Source organism: Artibeus jamaicensis, unplaced genomic scaffold (assembly GCF_021234435.1).
Source record: "Artibeus jamaicensis isolate MK-2021 breed Jamaican fruit bat unplaced genomic scaffold, CSHL_Jam_final scaffold_833, whole genome shotgun sequence".
Lineage (NCBI taxonomy): Eukaryota > Metazoa > Chordata > Mammalia > Chiroptera > Phyllostomidae > Artibeus > Artibeus jamaicensis.
The window spans coordinates 2,343,481-2,359,790 of NW_026522056.1; the positions used below are offsets into that span (position 1 = coordinate 2,343,481).

The 16,310-nt window shown below is 48.8% G+C and overlaps 1 protein-coding gene across 5 annotated transcripts in view; it reads left to right on the forward strand.

Moving 5' to 3' along the window:
- The window catches only part of ATP11A (ATPase phospholipid transporting 11A), a 140,869-nt gene extending 124,871 nt beyond the window's left edge, over positions 1–15,998 (forward strand). The window contains exons 26-30 of one of the 5 annotated variants that reach the window (XM_037140945.2): positions 2,889–2,954; positions 3,920–4,023; positions 6,275–6,440; positions 10,396–10,499; positions 11,550–11,635. In XM_037140945.2, the coding sequence (XP_036996840.1) occupies positions 2,889–2,954; positions 3,920–4,023; positions 6,275–6,440; positions 10,396–10,488 (429 nt within the window). In that variant the 3' untranslated portion in view covers positions 10,489–10,499; positions 11,550–11,635. The other 4 variants (XM_037140956.2, XM_037140936.2, XM_037140950.2 and 1 more) reach the window with 4 other exon arrangements.
- Positions 15,999–16,310: the final 312 nt, after the last annotated feature.

Sequence of the window (16,310 nt, forward strand, 5' to 3'; positions counted from 1 at the left end):
AGCTGAGGGGCACAGGCAAGGGTAGAGCAGACCCCAGCATTGCCTGGGGTTCTAACCAAAATTCTCAGTTCTGGGTTCAAGAGAGTTGTGCTTTGTTGCTCTTCACCTGTAAAATTACACCTGAGGCGTGTGTGTGTGTGTGTGTGTGTGTGTTTTAAGATTTTATTTATTTTTAGAGAGAGGGGAAGAGAGGAAGAGAGAGGGAGAGAAATATCGATGTGAGAGAGAAACATTGATCAATTGCCTCTTGTATGTGCCGGACCAGGGACCAAATGTGCAACCCAGGCATATGCCCTGACCAGGAATCGAACTGGCGACCTTTCTCTGTGGGATGATGCCCCACCAACTGAGCCATGGGCAGGGCCCATGTGTTTACTAGACTGGGTATTAGGATGCCTGACTTGTGATCCCAGGCTTAGCATGACCTACCAAATCTGAGAAAGCCCAGCAGTGCTCTAGAGAAGCACCCGACTTGTGGTGCCGTTGATAATGTCCTGTCACTCTCTTCTGTGCAACTCCAATGCTATAATTTGCTATTACCTGACTCTTTTTAAAAAGTTTCAGGTTTCCTGCCAAGCAGGGGTGGCAAGCATGCAGGCCTGGGGTGTAAGGAAGTGGAGCGCGGGGCAGGGTGGTGGTCGTACTGCCGGTCCCACTAGGACGCCCGTGCAGGGTGCAGAGCTGCCTCTGGCTCGCCCTTCACTTTTGGCTGACATCGTCTTCCCACGAAAACAACACGGAGCCATCTTGTTCTCCAGCACCCATCTGGCCGAGCATTTTTGTGGGGCTCTGCCAAACTGCAGCCCCATTCAGAGCTGTCAGATCTTCCTCCCTTAACAGTTAAGCATTGCCCTGGTCTGTGTGGCTCAATTCATTGGAATGTCATCCGACAGACTGAAAGGTCGCAGGTTCGATTCTGGGTCAGGGCACATGCCTAGGTTAGGGGTCAGACCCTGGTTAGGGCGCTTACGAGAGGCAGCCAATCAATATTTTTCTGTCACACTGATGTTTGTCTCCTTCTCTCCGTCCCTCCCTTCCCCTCTCTCTGAAGTCAGTAAGCATATCCTTGGGTGAGAGGATTAAAAAAGTTAAGCATTGGCCCAGGCTGGTGTAGCTCAGTGGATTGAGCGTGGGCCTGTGAACCAGACAATCGCGGTTTGATTCCGAGTCAGGGCACATGCCTGGGTTGCAGGCCGGTTCCCTGCAGGCAAATTCCCAGCAGGGGATGCACAAAAGGCAACCATACATTGATGTTTCTCTCCCTCTCTCCTTCCTTTCCCCTCTAAAAGATAAATAAATAAAAATAAGATCTAAAAATAAAAAAAAGTTAAGCATTGAAGGGAGAACACTTTTTTGAGGGTTTTCCAGCCTGACCACTATTGCCGTTCAAAGCCAGACAGTCCCTGGGCCGTGGGCTGCCCGCTGCAGTTAGCAGATGCCTGGCCTCTGCCTAACCTCTGGCTGGACGCCGGTAGCACCCCTCCCACCACTGCAACAACCAAAAACGTCTCCAGACATTGCCAGTGTCCCCTGGGTACAGAATTCCCCTGCGCCCACTCCCCACTGAGCGCTCTTGGCATAGGCGGGTCTGAGAGGGGACAGCCGGTTTCAATCACAGCAATGAAGTGAGGAATGAATGGTAAAGAGATGTTGATTTGGGGGGGAGGGGTTGGCCCTTAAGCAGTCTGTTTACTACTATGAAGTACTAATACTGTAGTTAGGTTTTCCCCTAAAACTCTACCAGCAGTTCTTACTCACAAAGTACATCCCATGACCAGTAGCCTACACATTCACCTGAACCGAGTTACGTGTAGGCGTATTTCTGTGGTTGAAAATTAACCACAGAGGAAAGCCGTTTGTATTCCAGTTTTTAAATTCTTTGTGAAATACAGCTTTATTTTCTTTTTAAGAAGTACAAGGAGTGTTTTCTGAGAGGCATGGGTTCAAAGTATCTGGCACTCCAGATTCCTTGTGTGGAAATCTTAAAGAAACTTACTCTCATAGCATGAAATCTCCTCTAGACTGAATTTTTTCCCTCTAACAGAAAGCGTCTCAAGTGTAGTGCTTTATTTTGCTCGTGTCCTTGTCTGTAGTTAAGAAATGTGTCATTCTCACGATGTGACCCTCAGTGCTCCCACCACGTTCCCACTCCCCTGCATCCTGCCAAGCCCTCGGGAGCACCCGAAGCCCTGCTCTGTGCTGTCTCCTGTCCTGGCCCTTTCCGAGGGGCTGTTGACATGTCCCTGGTTCTGGCCATCAGACTGGCCGCTGGGGACCGTCTTGCCTGCCTGCATTCCTCCCTTCCCTGTGATTTTCCCGAAGAAAGTCGCCTCCATGTGTCACCCTACACAATGTGGCGATTTTCTCGTTGCTTACTAGCAAAACGTTCTCGCACTTGTTTTTCTTGCAAAGCAGGCAGGGGTTTGGCTTGAGTCCAAAAGAGAGTAGCCAGAAACTCCACAAGGTTTATTCTCGAATATGCAGAAAGCACAGAACTGGGTAACAGGTAAATGTTGCTTCTACATGAAACACAAACCAGAGGAAACAGTGCCCCGTGGACAGCGGTGCCAGCTCTTCAGCGCTTTCCTTGCTCCCAGTCTGTGATGTTAGGTCTGATGTTTGTTGCCAGCACCGAGGGGAGATATCAGAGGTGGCAGGACTGTCAGTGCAGGGCTGGTGCTGGGGAGCTGGGGGGTCTCAAGCAGCCCAAGGGGGTTACTGCCGTTTCCTCTGACTTTGTGGAAACAGGACAAAGTCCCTGCATCTTCGGGGTGTGAGGTGTTGGCACACTTAAACAATGAGATGTATTCTTCAGACGCTCTCATTTGAGTGTAAAAAGAGGAAAATACGTATCAACAAGAGACTGATTGGACTGTTTGTCCCCACAGATATTTGGAAACTGGACCTTCGGGACACTGGTGTTCACTGTGATGGTGTTTACAGTTACACTAAAGGTCAGCTCTCTCGTGTTGATGTTTCTCTCCTAGCCACAGTTAGCCCCTGCCTGCGTAGCTCTCCCCACCGGAGCATTACCAGTCTGCTCCAAATCACACACCCGCACTGCACGCCGCCCACCCAGCCCCGGGGCCCAGTCAGGGCTCTTCTTACCGCCTTTCAAATGAGTCAGGTGCAGAGTGGCTTCACCCCACCCTGGGCTCCAATATGTAGATTTCTGGAATTATACAGAAAACAGGTGAAGGAATTAGCCTTTCCTTTTTAAATTTATTTTTAATTATTTTTAAATTACAGTTGACATACACTATTATACTAGTTTCAGGTGTTCATCATAGTGATTTATCAACGTATACTTTTTGAGGTGATTGCCTCAGTAGGTCTAGTACTCATCTGACACCATACATAGTTATCACAATATTATTGTCTGTATTCCCTATGTTGTACTTCGTACCCCAGACTATTTTTGTAATTGCCAATTTGTACTTCTTAATCCCTGTCACCTTTTCCACCCATCTGTCAATGAGTCTTTAGAAAAGGATTCAGATTAAAATTATTTTCAAAGTCAAATTTTACGTGAAATAGCATTATGAAAATCCCCACACCTATCAATCTCAACTTTAAAAAATGTCATGAAGAAAATCCCAAAGTAATTTCTTTAGTAGGGATATAGCCAAGGCCTTAAGCCATCGCCCTGAGACCACCCCCCTCCCCCAGAAGCCTCCTGGGTGCCTTTTCCCAGGCTCCTGTGAGCATGAGCGTTACTAGGGGAGGTGCGATTGCACACCTGATGTCTCACGTGCCTTATCTTCTTTGGAAGACTAAGGTTTTGTTTTCCCTAAGCAGCATTTTGGCTAAAATGGAGGCATTGGTTGGTTGGTTTCATTACTTTCTGGCTCTGTCTCCTTGCCACGGCTCACGCTGACGTGTCTAGACGATATCACCAGTAATCATCTTTTTCTTCCAGCTGGCATTAGATACACACTACTGGACTTGGATAAACCACTTCGTTATCTGGGGGTCGCTGCTATTCTACATCGTCTTTTCCCTCCTCTGGGGAGGAATTATCTGGTATGAATTAGAAGTGTTATGTAATCATTATTACCTTCGTAGTCCTGCAGTGTCTTTCACTGGGGACTCCAAACATATTTTCTACACACCCTCATTCCTGTGCGCACGTATTTGTTGAACGCCGGGTGTGTGCAAGGCACTGTGGGAAGGCCTGGGGGACCATGGAGGGCACGGGGCAGCTGCAGTCCCTGCTCCTTTGACCCACATGCTCAGTGGGGGGGCATGCTGGATAATAACTACTCAGGCTTTTGACAAGTGAGAAATGAACTGCATGCTATAGTGAGGGACCTATTTCAGACTGAAGGTCAGAGAATGCTTCGCAAATAAAGTTTTTATTTAAACTGAAACCCGGGAGAAAATCACCATCATTATCACAATAGGCCACACTTATTAAATGCTTTCTAGAATGAGGTGTGAGTTAAATATTTGACAGGACATGTCTCACTCCATCTTCTCGCAACCGCAATGTAGTGGGCATTCCCTGCCCACTACAAATGATAAGATGGACAGGGAGCCCAGCTCCCCTGGGCCGAGGCATTCTGACTGCAGATGGGCCCTGCTCCCAAGGAGGGAGGATGCACATGTAAAAGCACTGAGGCGGGGCCCTGGCAGGCAAAGGGAAGTCTACTGTGACTGTCAAGGGGCCTGGTTCCAGCTGGAGAAGGACGTAGGAGCAGGCCACAGGGGGCCCACGGCCAGGTAGGACCTTGACCCCGATCTGATGACAGTGGGACAGCACCGAGGATTGTAAACGGAGGGGGTGGCAGAATCTGGTTGCTGCTTTAAAAAGACCACTGTACTGAACGTGGACATGTGAGGGAAGAGTGAACAGGACTTGCAGTTGGGATATTACCGCAACCAAGTGGTCAAGTTGTGGTGCTGGTTTGGTCAGCCCTGGTGTGAAGGCAGTAAGGGGCTGCATTTGGCATCTATCCTGGTACTGCCACAAGCACACCTTTGCCCACGCTGTCCCACCAGTAGTGTCCTTTCCAGCTAGCCTGCCTGTGGAGCTCTTATTCATCCTTTAAAACCCAGTGGTTCGTTGTCCTCTTCAGTGCTGCCCTTGAACCACCTCACAGACAGATGGTCCCAACCTCGTCCCCACGCATTTCATCATTCTCCTGTCACAACATGTACCGTACTTTAATGTAATTCTCCTGTTCACATTTTTACCTTCCCGGTAAGACTGCATTTCCGTGAGCAGGGCTGGGACTAGGGGAGGGCCAGTGAGCGGGCTGCAGGGGCCATGACCCCAAGGGAATGCCTTCAACTGGATGCACCGGCCTGGCCGTAGGCCTGGCTGGATGTGAGGCCAGAAGCAGTGTCCTCTCCACTTTGCATCTTCAGTGTGGAGCACAGCTCCTGGTAAACACACACAGACAGCCCCTGAAAATAGAAAGAAAGCCTCAGTGATGAGTCTTGCCTGCACGTTGGTGATGTAGATACCCACCATCCTCTCGTTACATTACTGCCCTCTAGTGACCAAAGCAATGAATTACATGTTCTTTGAGACCTGGAAATATGCACAGAAAAATTAGATAAGCTTTTGGTGGGTTTCCAACAACCCTGCTCCAGGCTAAAAGTCCCTGAAGTTCCCGTGAACTTCTGAAGCTATGGCTGTGCAAGAGGAAGATTCCATCCCCAAAACTTCTCTGACTAGCTCCTGGGCTTTAGGGATCATGAATTCAGCATCACATCAATTGCTTCATCCTTTTCAACTTCTCTCATGGAGCCCAATATAGATACATTCTTTGAATTATAGATTTGCCCGATGAGGAAGTCATTTTATACTCTATTTTTATAGAGAAATTTTAAGATTTCTATGGCATAAGCTTTAGGTAGTTAACTAGCTCTGCAGATCAGAACTGTTGTATATCTTAATGATAATAACCATTGTGATTTTACAGTACAAAAAAATCACCTATTTTAATGGTTTTAAATATTTTTTGTTGTTCTATAACTGCACTTCAGAGACTTATTTTCCCTTTGGGATGACCTCATAAAGTTCCTTCCTCCTTTTGCCCATCCATAACATCCCAACATTACAGAGGAAGTTCAACATCCAGTTATTTAAGTGCTTAATTCATAGCAGGCCAGCTAAATGGCTTACCCAATGACTACCCACGCCTCAAGTAAAAACTGCCAGAACAAATGGACTCTTCGTGCTAGCAGAGAAAAAAGGGTGGGATTCCAGTGTGCCCCCTAATGGTTCTGACCTGCACGTGTTTCTTTCTCTCCCTCCACATTGCAGGCCGTTCCTCAGTTATCAAAGGATGTACTATGTGTTCATACAGATGCTATCCAGTGGCCCTGCCTGGCTAGCCATCATTCTGCTCATCACTGTCAGCCTCCTTCCCGATGTTCTCAAGAAAGTCTTGTGCAGGCAGCTGTGGCCCAGCGCCACAGAGAGAGTGCAGGTACCCAGCTGCTCCTGGGGTAGGGGGTGGTGCGCTGCCGCTCCCCAGGCTCAGAGCGGGAAATGCCATGACAAAGGGTGGCGTGAAAGCTTTGGGATAAAAATATCATCAGTGCAAGTATTACTAATGACTTTTATAATAGATTATTTTAAACATTATTTTAGGTAAAATTCAAGATGACCAATGTTTACACCTTAGCAGTTAATTAGCTGAAATAAGGAAAAGATTAAGCCAACACAAAAGAAATTTGTGTGAATCTAAAAACTTTGTTTAAATTAATCATTACTTTAAAGGTAAAATTGCAGTTTTTTAGGGCTGGTGAATTGGGCTCTAAACTTTAACATTTATATTGGGAAATTCTGGTAATTAGGAGGTCTACTTATTTTCCACACTTCCAAATTGATCCCAACAAACTGAATCCTGGATTTAATTCTGGATTTGCATCTCAGGTAGTGAGATGCGAAATGCCCAAACTGGCATAGGTCACCAGAAAGTGTTACTCAGAGCTTCCCAGAACCACTCTGGCCCTTCCCAGAGTTCTCAGGGAGGGCATGTCCCCCATCCCCTCACCCCTGCAACTTGCCTGTGGGGGTGCAGAGCCTCAACGAGGAGAGGGAAAGATCTGGTGAGAGGGCAGAAGCCACAGCTGGGGCTGTTCCTCCAGGTTGCGTGTCTTCCTCCTAGAGCACAAGTGGTTATGCAGGTGAAGGTGGGAGGGAGGGTGTTGCTGGCCCTTGTTTGGGACGGAAGGCAGGTAGCCCTCCCCTGGCGCTGGAGTGGGGAGGGGCGGCACTGACTTCGCCCCACCCCAACCAGTCCTGGCAGCTGAATGGGATCCGGGTTGGTGAGCTTCCTTAGAACTCTGGTGCAGTTGAAAATGTTGAAGCCAGTGCCACCAGTTCCTTTGTGCACCTGTCATGGTTGTGAAGTCGGTGCTGCCAGAAACTCGGGAAGCTCAGTGAGAGCACGCATGTCCAGTTTCACCACATACTGACTGGCGTTACCTCCTTTAAATGAGCAGTGTAGGACAGGGACGTGTTCAGGGCTTTGGTGGCAAGAAAGAGAAATATAGCAGGGATGGGAGGTCCACAGAGCCCTCCAGCAAGTGAGAGCCCCTGGACAGGGGCCGGACTGTCCACGGTGCATCGTCTGGTGTCCATGTGCTACAAGCCGGCACCGCACGGCAGTGCCAGTGTGCGTGGGACGTTGTTGACGTTCAGTCAGACTCACGGTCTCTTCTTGTTTCTCTTTTCCTTTCTTCGCTCCCTTCCGCCTTCTGACTGCTTTGCCTAAATAACCACTACTGCCTTGTCTAATGATGTGCGTGGCCTCCTGAACCTTCGGGGACTGGCAGACTAAGAACCAGTGCCTTTCTGTTGAGCAGTCAACCATCTTTATGCTTTCTCAGACCTCCAGCAGTCTGAGTTTCTGATGGAACAAGGTGACGCCTTTCTGTCTTTTTGCATGTTTGGGATTGTAGTCACACGACAACAGAGGGCTGGCTTTTCGGATCCAGAGCTGTCGAACGCACACTCCAGTGTTGATGACTCCAGTGCTCGTTCTGACCGCCACCACACCAGGAAATATGTGGATAAAGTGTCCCTTGTGGAAAGGGCACATGGGCTGTTTTCTATCAATACCACTGTTCTACTAACCACTGTTTCTCTCTCAGCGTCCATTGAAGTATCCGTCCCACCTGCAAGGGGCAGCTGTGTCTTCACTCGGGCCCAGCTGAGAGCGTCGGGCTGTGCCACCTTAAACTCCTGGTTCCCGCCCTCCAAGGTGTGGGTGTGGCGGTTCCTCAGTCACAGGAGCCCCTGAGCGAGCGCAGTGCCGTCCTTCTCTCCGCATCCCAGACAGGATGGGTAGCAAGACTCCCGGCTCACACTCACCTCTGTAAACCCACTCTGCAGACAGGGACACTGAGGCCTCCACCGTGAGGTATTCTCAGAGCACTGCAGAGCAGCAGGCTCGGGCCAGCCGTCAGAGCTGTGCACAAAGCCAGGAGAGATGTGTTTGGGGTCAAAATTCTAGAGAAACCTACTTTGTTTTCAGTGGCTGTAGTGGTCTACTTCTTAGCCATATAGAGCCAAAAATTAATGATGCTTTGAAAAGACATTCGGTAATACTATTTTACCATTGTAGCTTGTTTAATAGGACCGTACCTAAAGCAAGAAAAAGGCTTTTTTTTTTCCCATTAAATAACAGCTCATCTTCTATACATTTTAAACACTGTTTTTTAGCTAACAGGATGGCACTTTTTGATTACCAAAAGTTTTCTAGCCTGGTGCCATCAGAATTTGTTAGAACTAATAACATAACTTCATGTCACTGTTTACACACTTGAAAACATTTAGGATGGAATCACTAGGAACAGTTCAGTCAGTCACAGGCGGTGCCTATGAAATGGATTCAGCCATGCCAACTCTGACTAAAAATACACACTCTGACTGTTGATGTGGTTTATTAAGAGTTCATTTGCACCCTGGCTGGTGTAGCTCAGTGGATTGAGCACAGGCCTGTGAAGCAAAGAGTCACTGGTTTGATTCCCCGTCAGGGCACGTGCCTGGGTTGCAGGCCAGGTCCCGAGTAGGGGACGCGTGAGGGGCAGCCACACATTGATGTTTCTCTCCCACTCTTTCTCCTTCCCATCCCCTCTCTCTAAAAATAAATAAATAAAAAAAATATTTTTAAAAGAGTTGATTTGCTTCTGAACCTTTGCAGAAGCCAGACTCTAGCTGCTTGGAGAAGGTCGGCACTGAGTGCTCTGTGGTGTCCAGGCCACATGGAGGTGGCCCACAGGTGTCCCCACAGCCACACCTTCACAGAGTCCCTGCAGCCAGCACCCCCCTGGCACACACAGGGTGGGTGCTTGTGTTGCTGTAAGGCCACCCAGACTTCGGCAAAACTTTGGAGGAACAAACATGTGACTAACCCTATGTGGAATACAGAGAACTTCAAATGGATGTTTTTTCTTTGAATCTGTTCTACTAAAAAGTGAAATATCACAGACACCAGGTGACATATATATGTACACGTGTGTGTATATATGTACATGCATATATAACTTATATATGTCTATATCTCTGTCTACCTATATTTTTATATATAATTGAAATATATATAATTCGAAAGGCAACAACTCCACCTCTTGTTTCGTTCATTCTTCTCCCCAGAAGGCATTCTGCAATTACGACCTTTTAAAATTCTTCACGTTTTAAAATCCCTTCTACCTATTACTGAGAAACTAATATGGTTTGACTGGAAAATCTTAGTGTTCAGATGCCGGGCCCCGTGGACCTGCAGCACCGTGACATCTTGAACTTCCAGGGTTCTAGTCTTGGGCAGGCCTCTTCTGTGTGACTACGTACAGGGCTGAGGCAAGGGGGAGACAGAGGCACAGACAGGTGGGGCTGGGCAGGAAGATAGGGGCAGAAGGACGAGGATGGGCAGGCACGCAGTTCCTCCCCTCAGAGACCCTTGGTGCTCTTCTGTGGTGGGGACAGCTGATCAGTAAATGGCACTCAAGGTGAGTCACCTTGAGTGTCATTTGCAGATGAGTGTAGTGGGACTTTCAGCTTCAGGGATCTGGAAGCACTTCCTGTGTTCTCAGCAGTGGCCGGCTGGGGCTGTGTTGGGAACAGGCCCAGTACAGCCCTTCCCACGGAGGCCCTGCTGTCCCTCCGCAGTCCTCTGGGCAGTGGCTCCGCCCTGGGTCTCTTTCACAGGAAGGGCCCTGTTAGAGAGACCACCCCTTCCTCAGCAGAGGCCCTGGGAGGTGCCCACCCCACTAGCCCACGTCTTGCACAGACTTCCACATGAACTGATGCTCCCTTTTCACGCCCTTGTGGGTGTGGCCCCCACGCCCCAGCTGCACGCTGGGCTGGGTTTCGCCCAGAGAGCTCTCTAGGTTCCTGATGGGGCAGCTGTCTCAGTGTCTTTCCTCACCTTGCAGAGGAGCTCGAAGCTCAAAACAGCGTTCGGTGCCGCGCCGAGCACGGACAGGCCACTTCTGAAGGACGTCTTGCCGGGGCCCAGGCGCCATTAGCCCAAGGATAGGTAACGGCATCCACCACGGTGGCAGGCTTCCTGGGTGTGCTGTGAGCTTTCACACTGTTTTTCCTCCAAAGTTTTGCTGTGCTGTGCCATTTCAGTAACAAAGGTTCATTTTTCCAAAAAACAAAATCATTTATACACACACAGGTGTATCTCTATCCCAGGTAAGTGACCCGCCTGAGAGTGGCTGGACTGTGTGTGGTTGAGTAGCGTGTGCACACACCTGCGGTGGTGAAGACGGTTCAGTGCACTGATGTGGCGTGCTCGCCCGGTGCACCCCGTGTTCGGTGTGCCAGACGGAGCTCAGCCCTCATCCCTGGTGGTGAGAAAATTTCACCCCAAAGGGCTGTCAGGAAAGGCCATTTTCATTTGGAAATAAAATATGGAGTATCATGTGATTTGCGGTGATGTGTGGTATGGACACATTGTCATCCCTCGGCCAGAACAGGGAGCGGAGCCAGTGCCTGAAAAACAGAGAGGAGACGCAGCCGTGTCCAAAAGCCTTCCGAGCCACACTCCTCAGGCCGGACACGCTCACCCACTACGCTCACCCACCTTCTCTGTCCCGAAGCAGGCGAGCCTGGAACGGTTATTCCTTTAAAGTGGACTTCTCCTGTGCAGCAGCCCCTCACTCCCGCCCTGCCTGTTAAGTTTAAGGATGTCTAGGATGTGTCACCAGTCTCCTCGGGCTGTTGACAAGAAACCGAACAGGCCCCATTTGTCTGTGCGTCTAAAGGTGAGCACAGGCTGGAGACGGCGAGACAGCCAGTGAGTGCCACGTGGACCCCACTCGGAGGGGTCGCTCCTCACTCGTACAGTAGAGGAATCAGGCTCAGCCTCTGGGGCCCTTGCATGTTTATGGACATTGTCTTGACCCACGACGGGACCGACAGGGGGAGTCTGTGGCCGGGCCAAGGCTCGCACCCTGCCTCTGTGCCGAGTTCAGATGGCAGGGACTCCCTCTGACCACGGCGGCGATGGCAGCAACTGCACCGTCGTGGTTAATGCACTTCTTGCGCGGGTCCTGACTCGGTCTCTTCTGTCCCCCCACAGAGCACGCGCACACAGAGTCAGGACCGCCTCTCGGAAGTCAGCCGTTTCGTCTCCCTGCACAGCCCCAGCCCCTCGGCCACGCAGCCGGGCTCCTGCCCCAGACAGGTGATGCTGACGCGCCCCGAGAGCAAGGAGAGCCCCGTCCCCCCTCCCACGGTCGGCGTCCCAAACAGCCGTCGCCGTCCCAGCTCGCGGCCCTGCCCCCTCGGGCCCTTCGGGGAGACAGGTGGCGAACAAATCACCAGTTCAAGCCTTTAAGAGCCGCACCTCAAGTGTGTGCTGTGCGCGCAAGTGCTTTTCCTCTGCCCTCAAGGAAGAGGAAGGGGCGCACGGGCAGGCGGTCTGCACCGTCCTTTCTCCAGGCCTGGCGGCCCGTGCGTGCAGCCAGGCTGCTCCGGGGGGGCCGTGCACAGGACCTGGTACATCCGCCCCGGGTCGGGGTCTCTGTGTCTGTGCCCTCCGTCGTCCCCACCACGTGTGTGTGTCACCCGAGGAGGACATCTGCCTGCAGATGGGCTGTCCGGCTTCGAGCCGGAGGCAGTCACACCCACCAACCGTCCTGCAAGCACAGACGTGACTCGCCCTGGCCGTGGGACCCACGGGTCTGGCCTCTGCCCTGCCTTCTCCACAGCCCTCTGATACTTCCAGCACCGACACTCGAATAATCATGCGTCCTTTTCCCGTTCTCGTCGCAGACTGTGCTGTTTGTTGCTTTTGTCCAGAGCCCTCCACCTCCCGATGCTGATGTTTAGGGTCGTGTCTGACTCCAGGTTTGTTTCCCTAGGGGCGATTTATCCCTGTATGTTTGGGAGTGTCTTTGAATGTTTCCATGTCTCCTCTTTTCTCAACTCCTAGCTGCCTCCGTGGAGAATAAAAAAGGAATATCGTGTGGAAGGAATAGGTAATCTGGCCATTTAAGCTCTCCCAGTACAAGTTTCAATGTATCTGTTTTCACTCTCCCAAGAGTAAAGCTTGTCAGTTTCCTGTTGTCGGGAAGCATTCGTCCCTCGGATATCAGGGAAGGGTGGTGGTCTGGGGTGCCCTGGACAGATACGGCTGTGGTAGCCCACCCGCTCTCAGTGTCTTCACGGAGAAGTGGTCTCTGGGGGCGGCGTTCACCTTCCAGGATCTCTTTCGGGCCGTCACGGGTCTGCCAGCGAGATGGCCTGTAAGTTCTAAAAAGCAATATTGCCACCCTGGACTGTCGCCCCCCTGGTGACTCTGACCAGGCCCTGCTCTGCGTGTTCTTCCGGTCCATCTCTGCTTCGTCTTGGCGTGCGGTCCAGCAGGCGAGCCGTCGGAGGCTGCTCTGTTGCAGAGTTCCTGTCACTGTTCTGTACTGGTGTTTCTACTTCTAGAAATAACCTAGTCGACATAGCCTTAATGGTCCTTAAAGAAGACATTTCAGTTTGAGATTCGAACTTCAGACCTCGAATCGGTTGCCTTTTAGAGAAGCGTCACTGGAAGCTAAACCCACAGCAGGCACCTCGTCCGCTGCCAGGTTCCGTGCAGTGGAGCCCGGGGCTGTCGGTGACCGGACACCCAATTTGTTTCAGAGATGCTCGATTTAGGTATTTTTGAAAGTGCAGATTTCACAAGTTGATTGTATAGTATTTCACCTAAAATATTTATTTGACATAGGGGTAAATTAACAGTAAGAACAGCGTACATAAAGTAGTTGGGATAAACTGAGGTGAGTGTAGACACCATACCAAAGACGAGGCGATGAACATTTGGTTTAGAGAGAGACAGAGTGAGGAGGGCGTCGCGTCCGTCCCCAGGGGCCGCCTCACCGCACACTCCGGGCCCCGTCCCGTCCTCCCGTCATGTCCCCGTGTCCTCTGTGTGGTGGCCGCCCTTGGCCATTCTGGTCCACACTAGCCCCCGCAAACAATGGTGTGTGCATTTTTACAGCCGTTTTTAAGAACCTAATGTGGGTATAAATGTAATACCTGTGGGGGGACAGATTCTCTGTATGTTTAGTTAACAAATTCTTTGTAACGTATTTTTTTAGAAATCCTAAAATTGCCTTTGCACTGAAGTATTTTCATAGCCGTTTATATCTCTTATTCATTTATTTGTTAACGTATCATATCTAATTTTTAAGGTATGTTTTTAAAGCTTTTATTTTTTAAGTTGATGTAATTTTGGCCACTTTAAATTCTGGCGAGCGTCTTCACTGAGTGTCTCAATATCTGATGAATGTGAATTTTCAGGTTTGATTTAATTCTCTACACCTGTTTGTTTTCTGCTGTTTCTGGTGGCAGTGGTCAGTTGAAAGGCGTATTTAGAGCATATTTTGCAGTGCTTATTCTTCACAGTTCATCGCAGTTTCGTCTGCATTTTGTTTTGCTCTTAATTTCTATCCTCCAGCCTTAAAACAGAAGCTTCTTACTTGACGGTTCCGTATCTTCTTTCCGCCCATATCGAGATAGTTGCCATTTACCTCGGACAATCCAGGTCTCCTCACAGAAGTCACTAAATCTTTACACACTCCAAAATGTTTTTGGAAAGTCGTTTGGGAAATGAAGGGACTGAGCCTGATAATTTGAAATAGATAAGGGGCATGAGACAAAAAATAAAGGGAGGAAGAGAAGAACCCCACTGAAATGACATTTCAGATATGTCTCTGATATTCAGATATTAATGTGATATTTTCACCTCATTAGTAACTAGTATTTACTTGCCTTTAACTTTAAAGCAAGTAAAGCCAACTTATTTAAGCATTTTTCTTAGTTTGAAAATCTTATTCACGACTGCATATGTTAATAGATTATTAACTCCTGGTTTCCCATGTTGGTCAGAATACGTGCTTCCGAACCCGCACTCCCCACCACAGCAAGTCCTCCGTGCATGAGTGGTCCATCCGACCACGGCGCACTCTCTCGCTTTCAGCTCCAGGTCCGCTCGTGGCCACATCTGTGCATATGTGCCAGTTCTCATGCACACACACAGCTGCACACACATACACACTCCCTGGGCCCAAGCATCCCTGTCTCCTTCCTAAGGGGGTCCTGCGAGGAGCCTCCAGAAGGTGAGGCTCTTCGGGCCTCCGTGCCGAATGCCCAGGCAGGACACGGGAAGCAGCCCTCGGGCTTGAAGAGGAGCTGCTGGGTGACCCAAGCAGCAGTGCCCTGGCCCAAGCTCCTCCTCTTCAGGAAGTCCAGCTCCCACCTCTAACTGACACCTCCCCAGAGCTCCATCCTTAGGACAAGTGGCAGAAAGTGGCATCTGGACCCTTCCAGCTGCAGCATCTTCACATGTGTCCAGGAGCACGGGCAGGCCCTCTGCCTCAGGGCGGCTGGGAAAAAGGGTTCCTTCTCTTGGCAGTTCCTATTAGAATCCAGTCAACCCGCCCCCATGAATTTGACCCAATAGGGTGAATGCAGACCAGATAACACCTGGTGCTGGTGCAGCCTGGGCCGGAGGAGGCTGGGGGTGACCTGCTTCTGCAGTAACAGGCTTAGAGAATTGTAGTTTGGCCTGGTGTGGTTTTGCAACTACTAACTACAAAAACGGCTCACCCATGCTGTTACAGCTATTCTTAACTTGCTGGGCATCAACCAAATGTTCAGTGCAACCTAAAGGAAGTTTTCTGGCCTTTTTCTTTAAAACCACTAATTTTACCTGTTTTGCACTGACTAATAATAACCTAAAGCAACCACTACTACATCATCTTTAAATTAATATTACTTATTTGACAACTCAATATGACAGTTTGGTATGCAGTTTCTTGTGTTCTACATTTCTTTTGGAGATTTCCCATCACTTTAAAAATAGGAGAAATTTCTGTTTGCACATGCATTTTCTTTAAAGCTAGAAGGTAGGTAAATGAGAAAGAGAATCATTCTCATATTATCTATAAACAAAGGTTTAATGAAGATATGTTGGAAGTATTATTAAAGCGTGATTCTACTTTTGCAGAAAAAAATCTAAAGATCAGTTTATATAGCTTTATTTTTTACCTTATATCAAAACATACAGAATTTTAATATGCATATATTGTCTCTGAATTAAAATTATGTGTGTCTGAATTGCTGTTTAAAATGTCCATTGAATATGTAATGTAATACAAGAAAATCTTTAAAAATATATTAAACAGGAATGGAATCTATAGTTGTCCTCATCACAAATACTAGAATTTATTTTTAAATTATTGAATATAGTAGGTGCATTTAAAATAATAAATCAGCCTCCAAACAGTCATGTTTAATTGATAATAATTCAGTAACCTGCTTTGAAAAATTGAATTGTAAATTAAACCAAATCTTACATTTCTGTAAAGTTTATTTTATATGGTGTTTTTAACTTTTATTTCTGTTGATAAAGTATGAGTTAATTATATCGGACTTCTCTGCAGATAATCTAAACAAAAGACTTGAATCTGCTTGCAATAAAGAAGAGAAAATGCCTGATTTAGTTTCTTTATAAATAAACACCATCTGAGAATTTGGACTTAAATTTTTGCTAACCAAAGCTACAGAGAAAAGCACGCTCAAAGCATGAGTGTCTCCTTTTCAGATGAAGTGGAAACAGCTTCCCTGAAAGTGTGTGGGGCCAGGTGGTTCCGCCCCCTCCTGCCCCTGCTGGCGCCTGCCCCACCCCCAGCCCCGCACTCACTGAAACCATGATGCCCAGCAGTGGGCTGAGAGGCCAATGAACAAAATGCAATGTTGGGTTTATTGACGCTCTGTTGTCCATCCCCACCCCCCTTCCTTGACTGTCATGCTGGAGACCCACGCCTTCAGCCACATGTCTGAG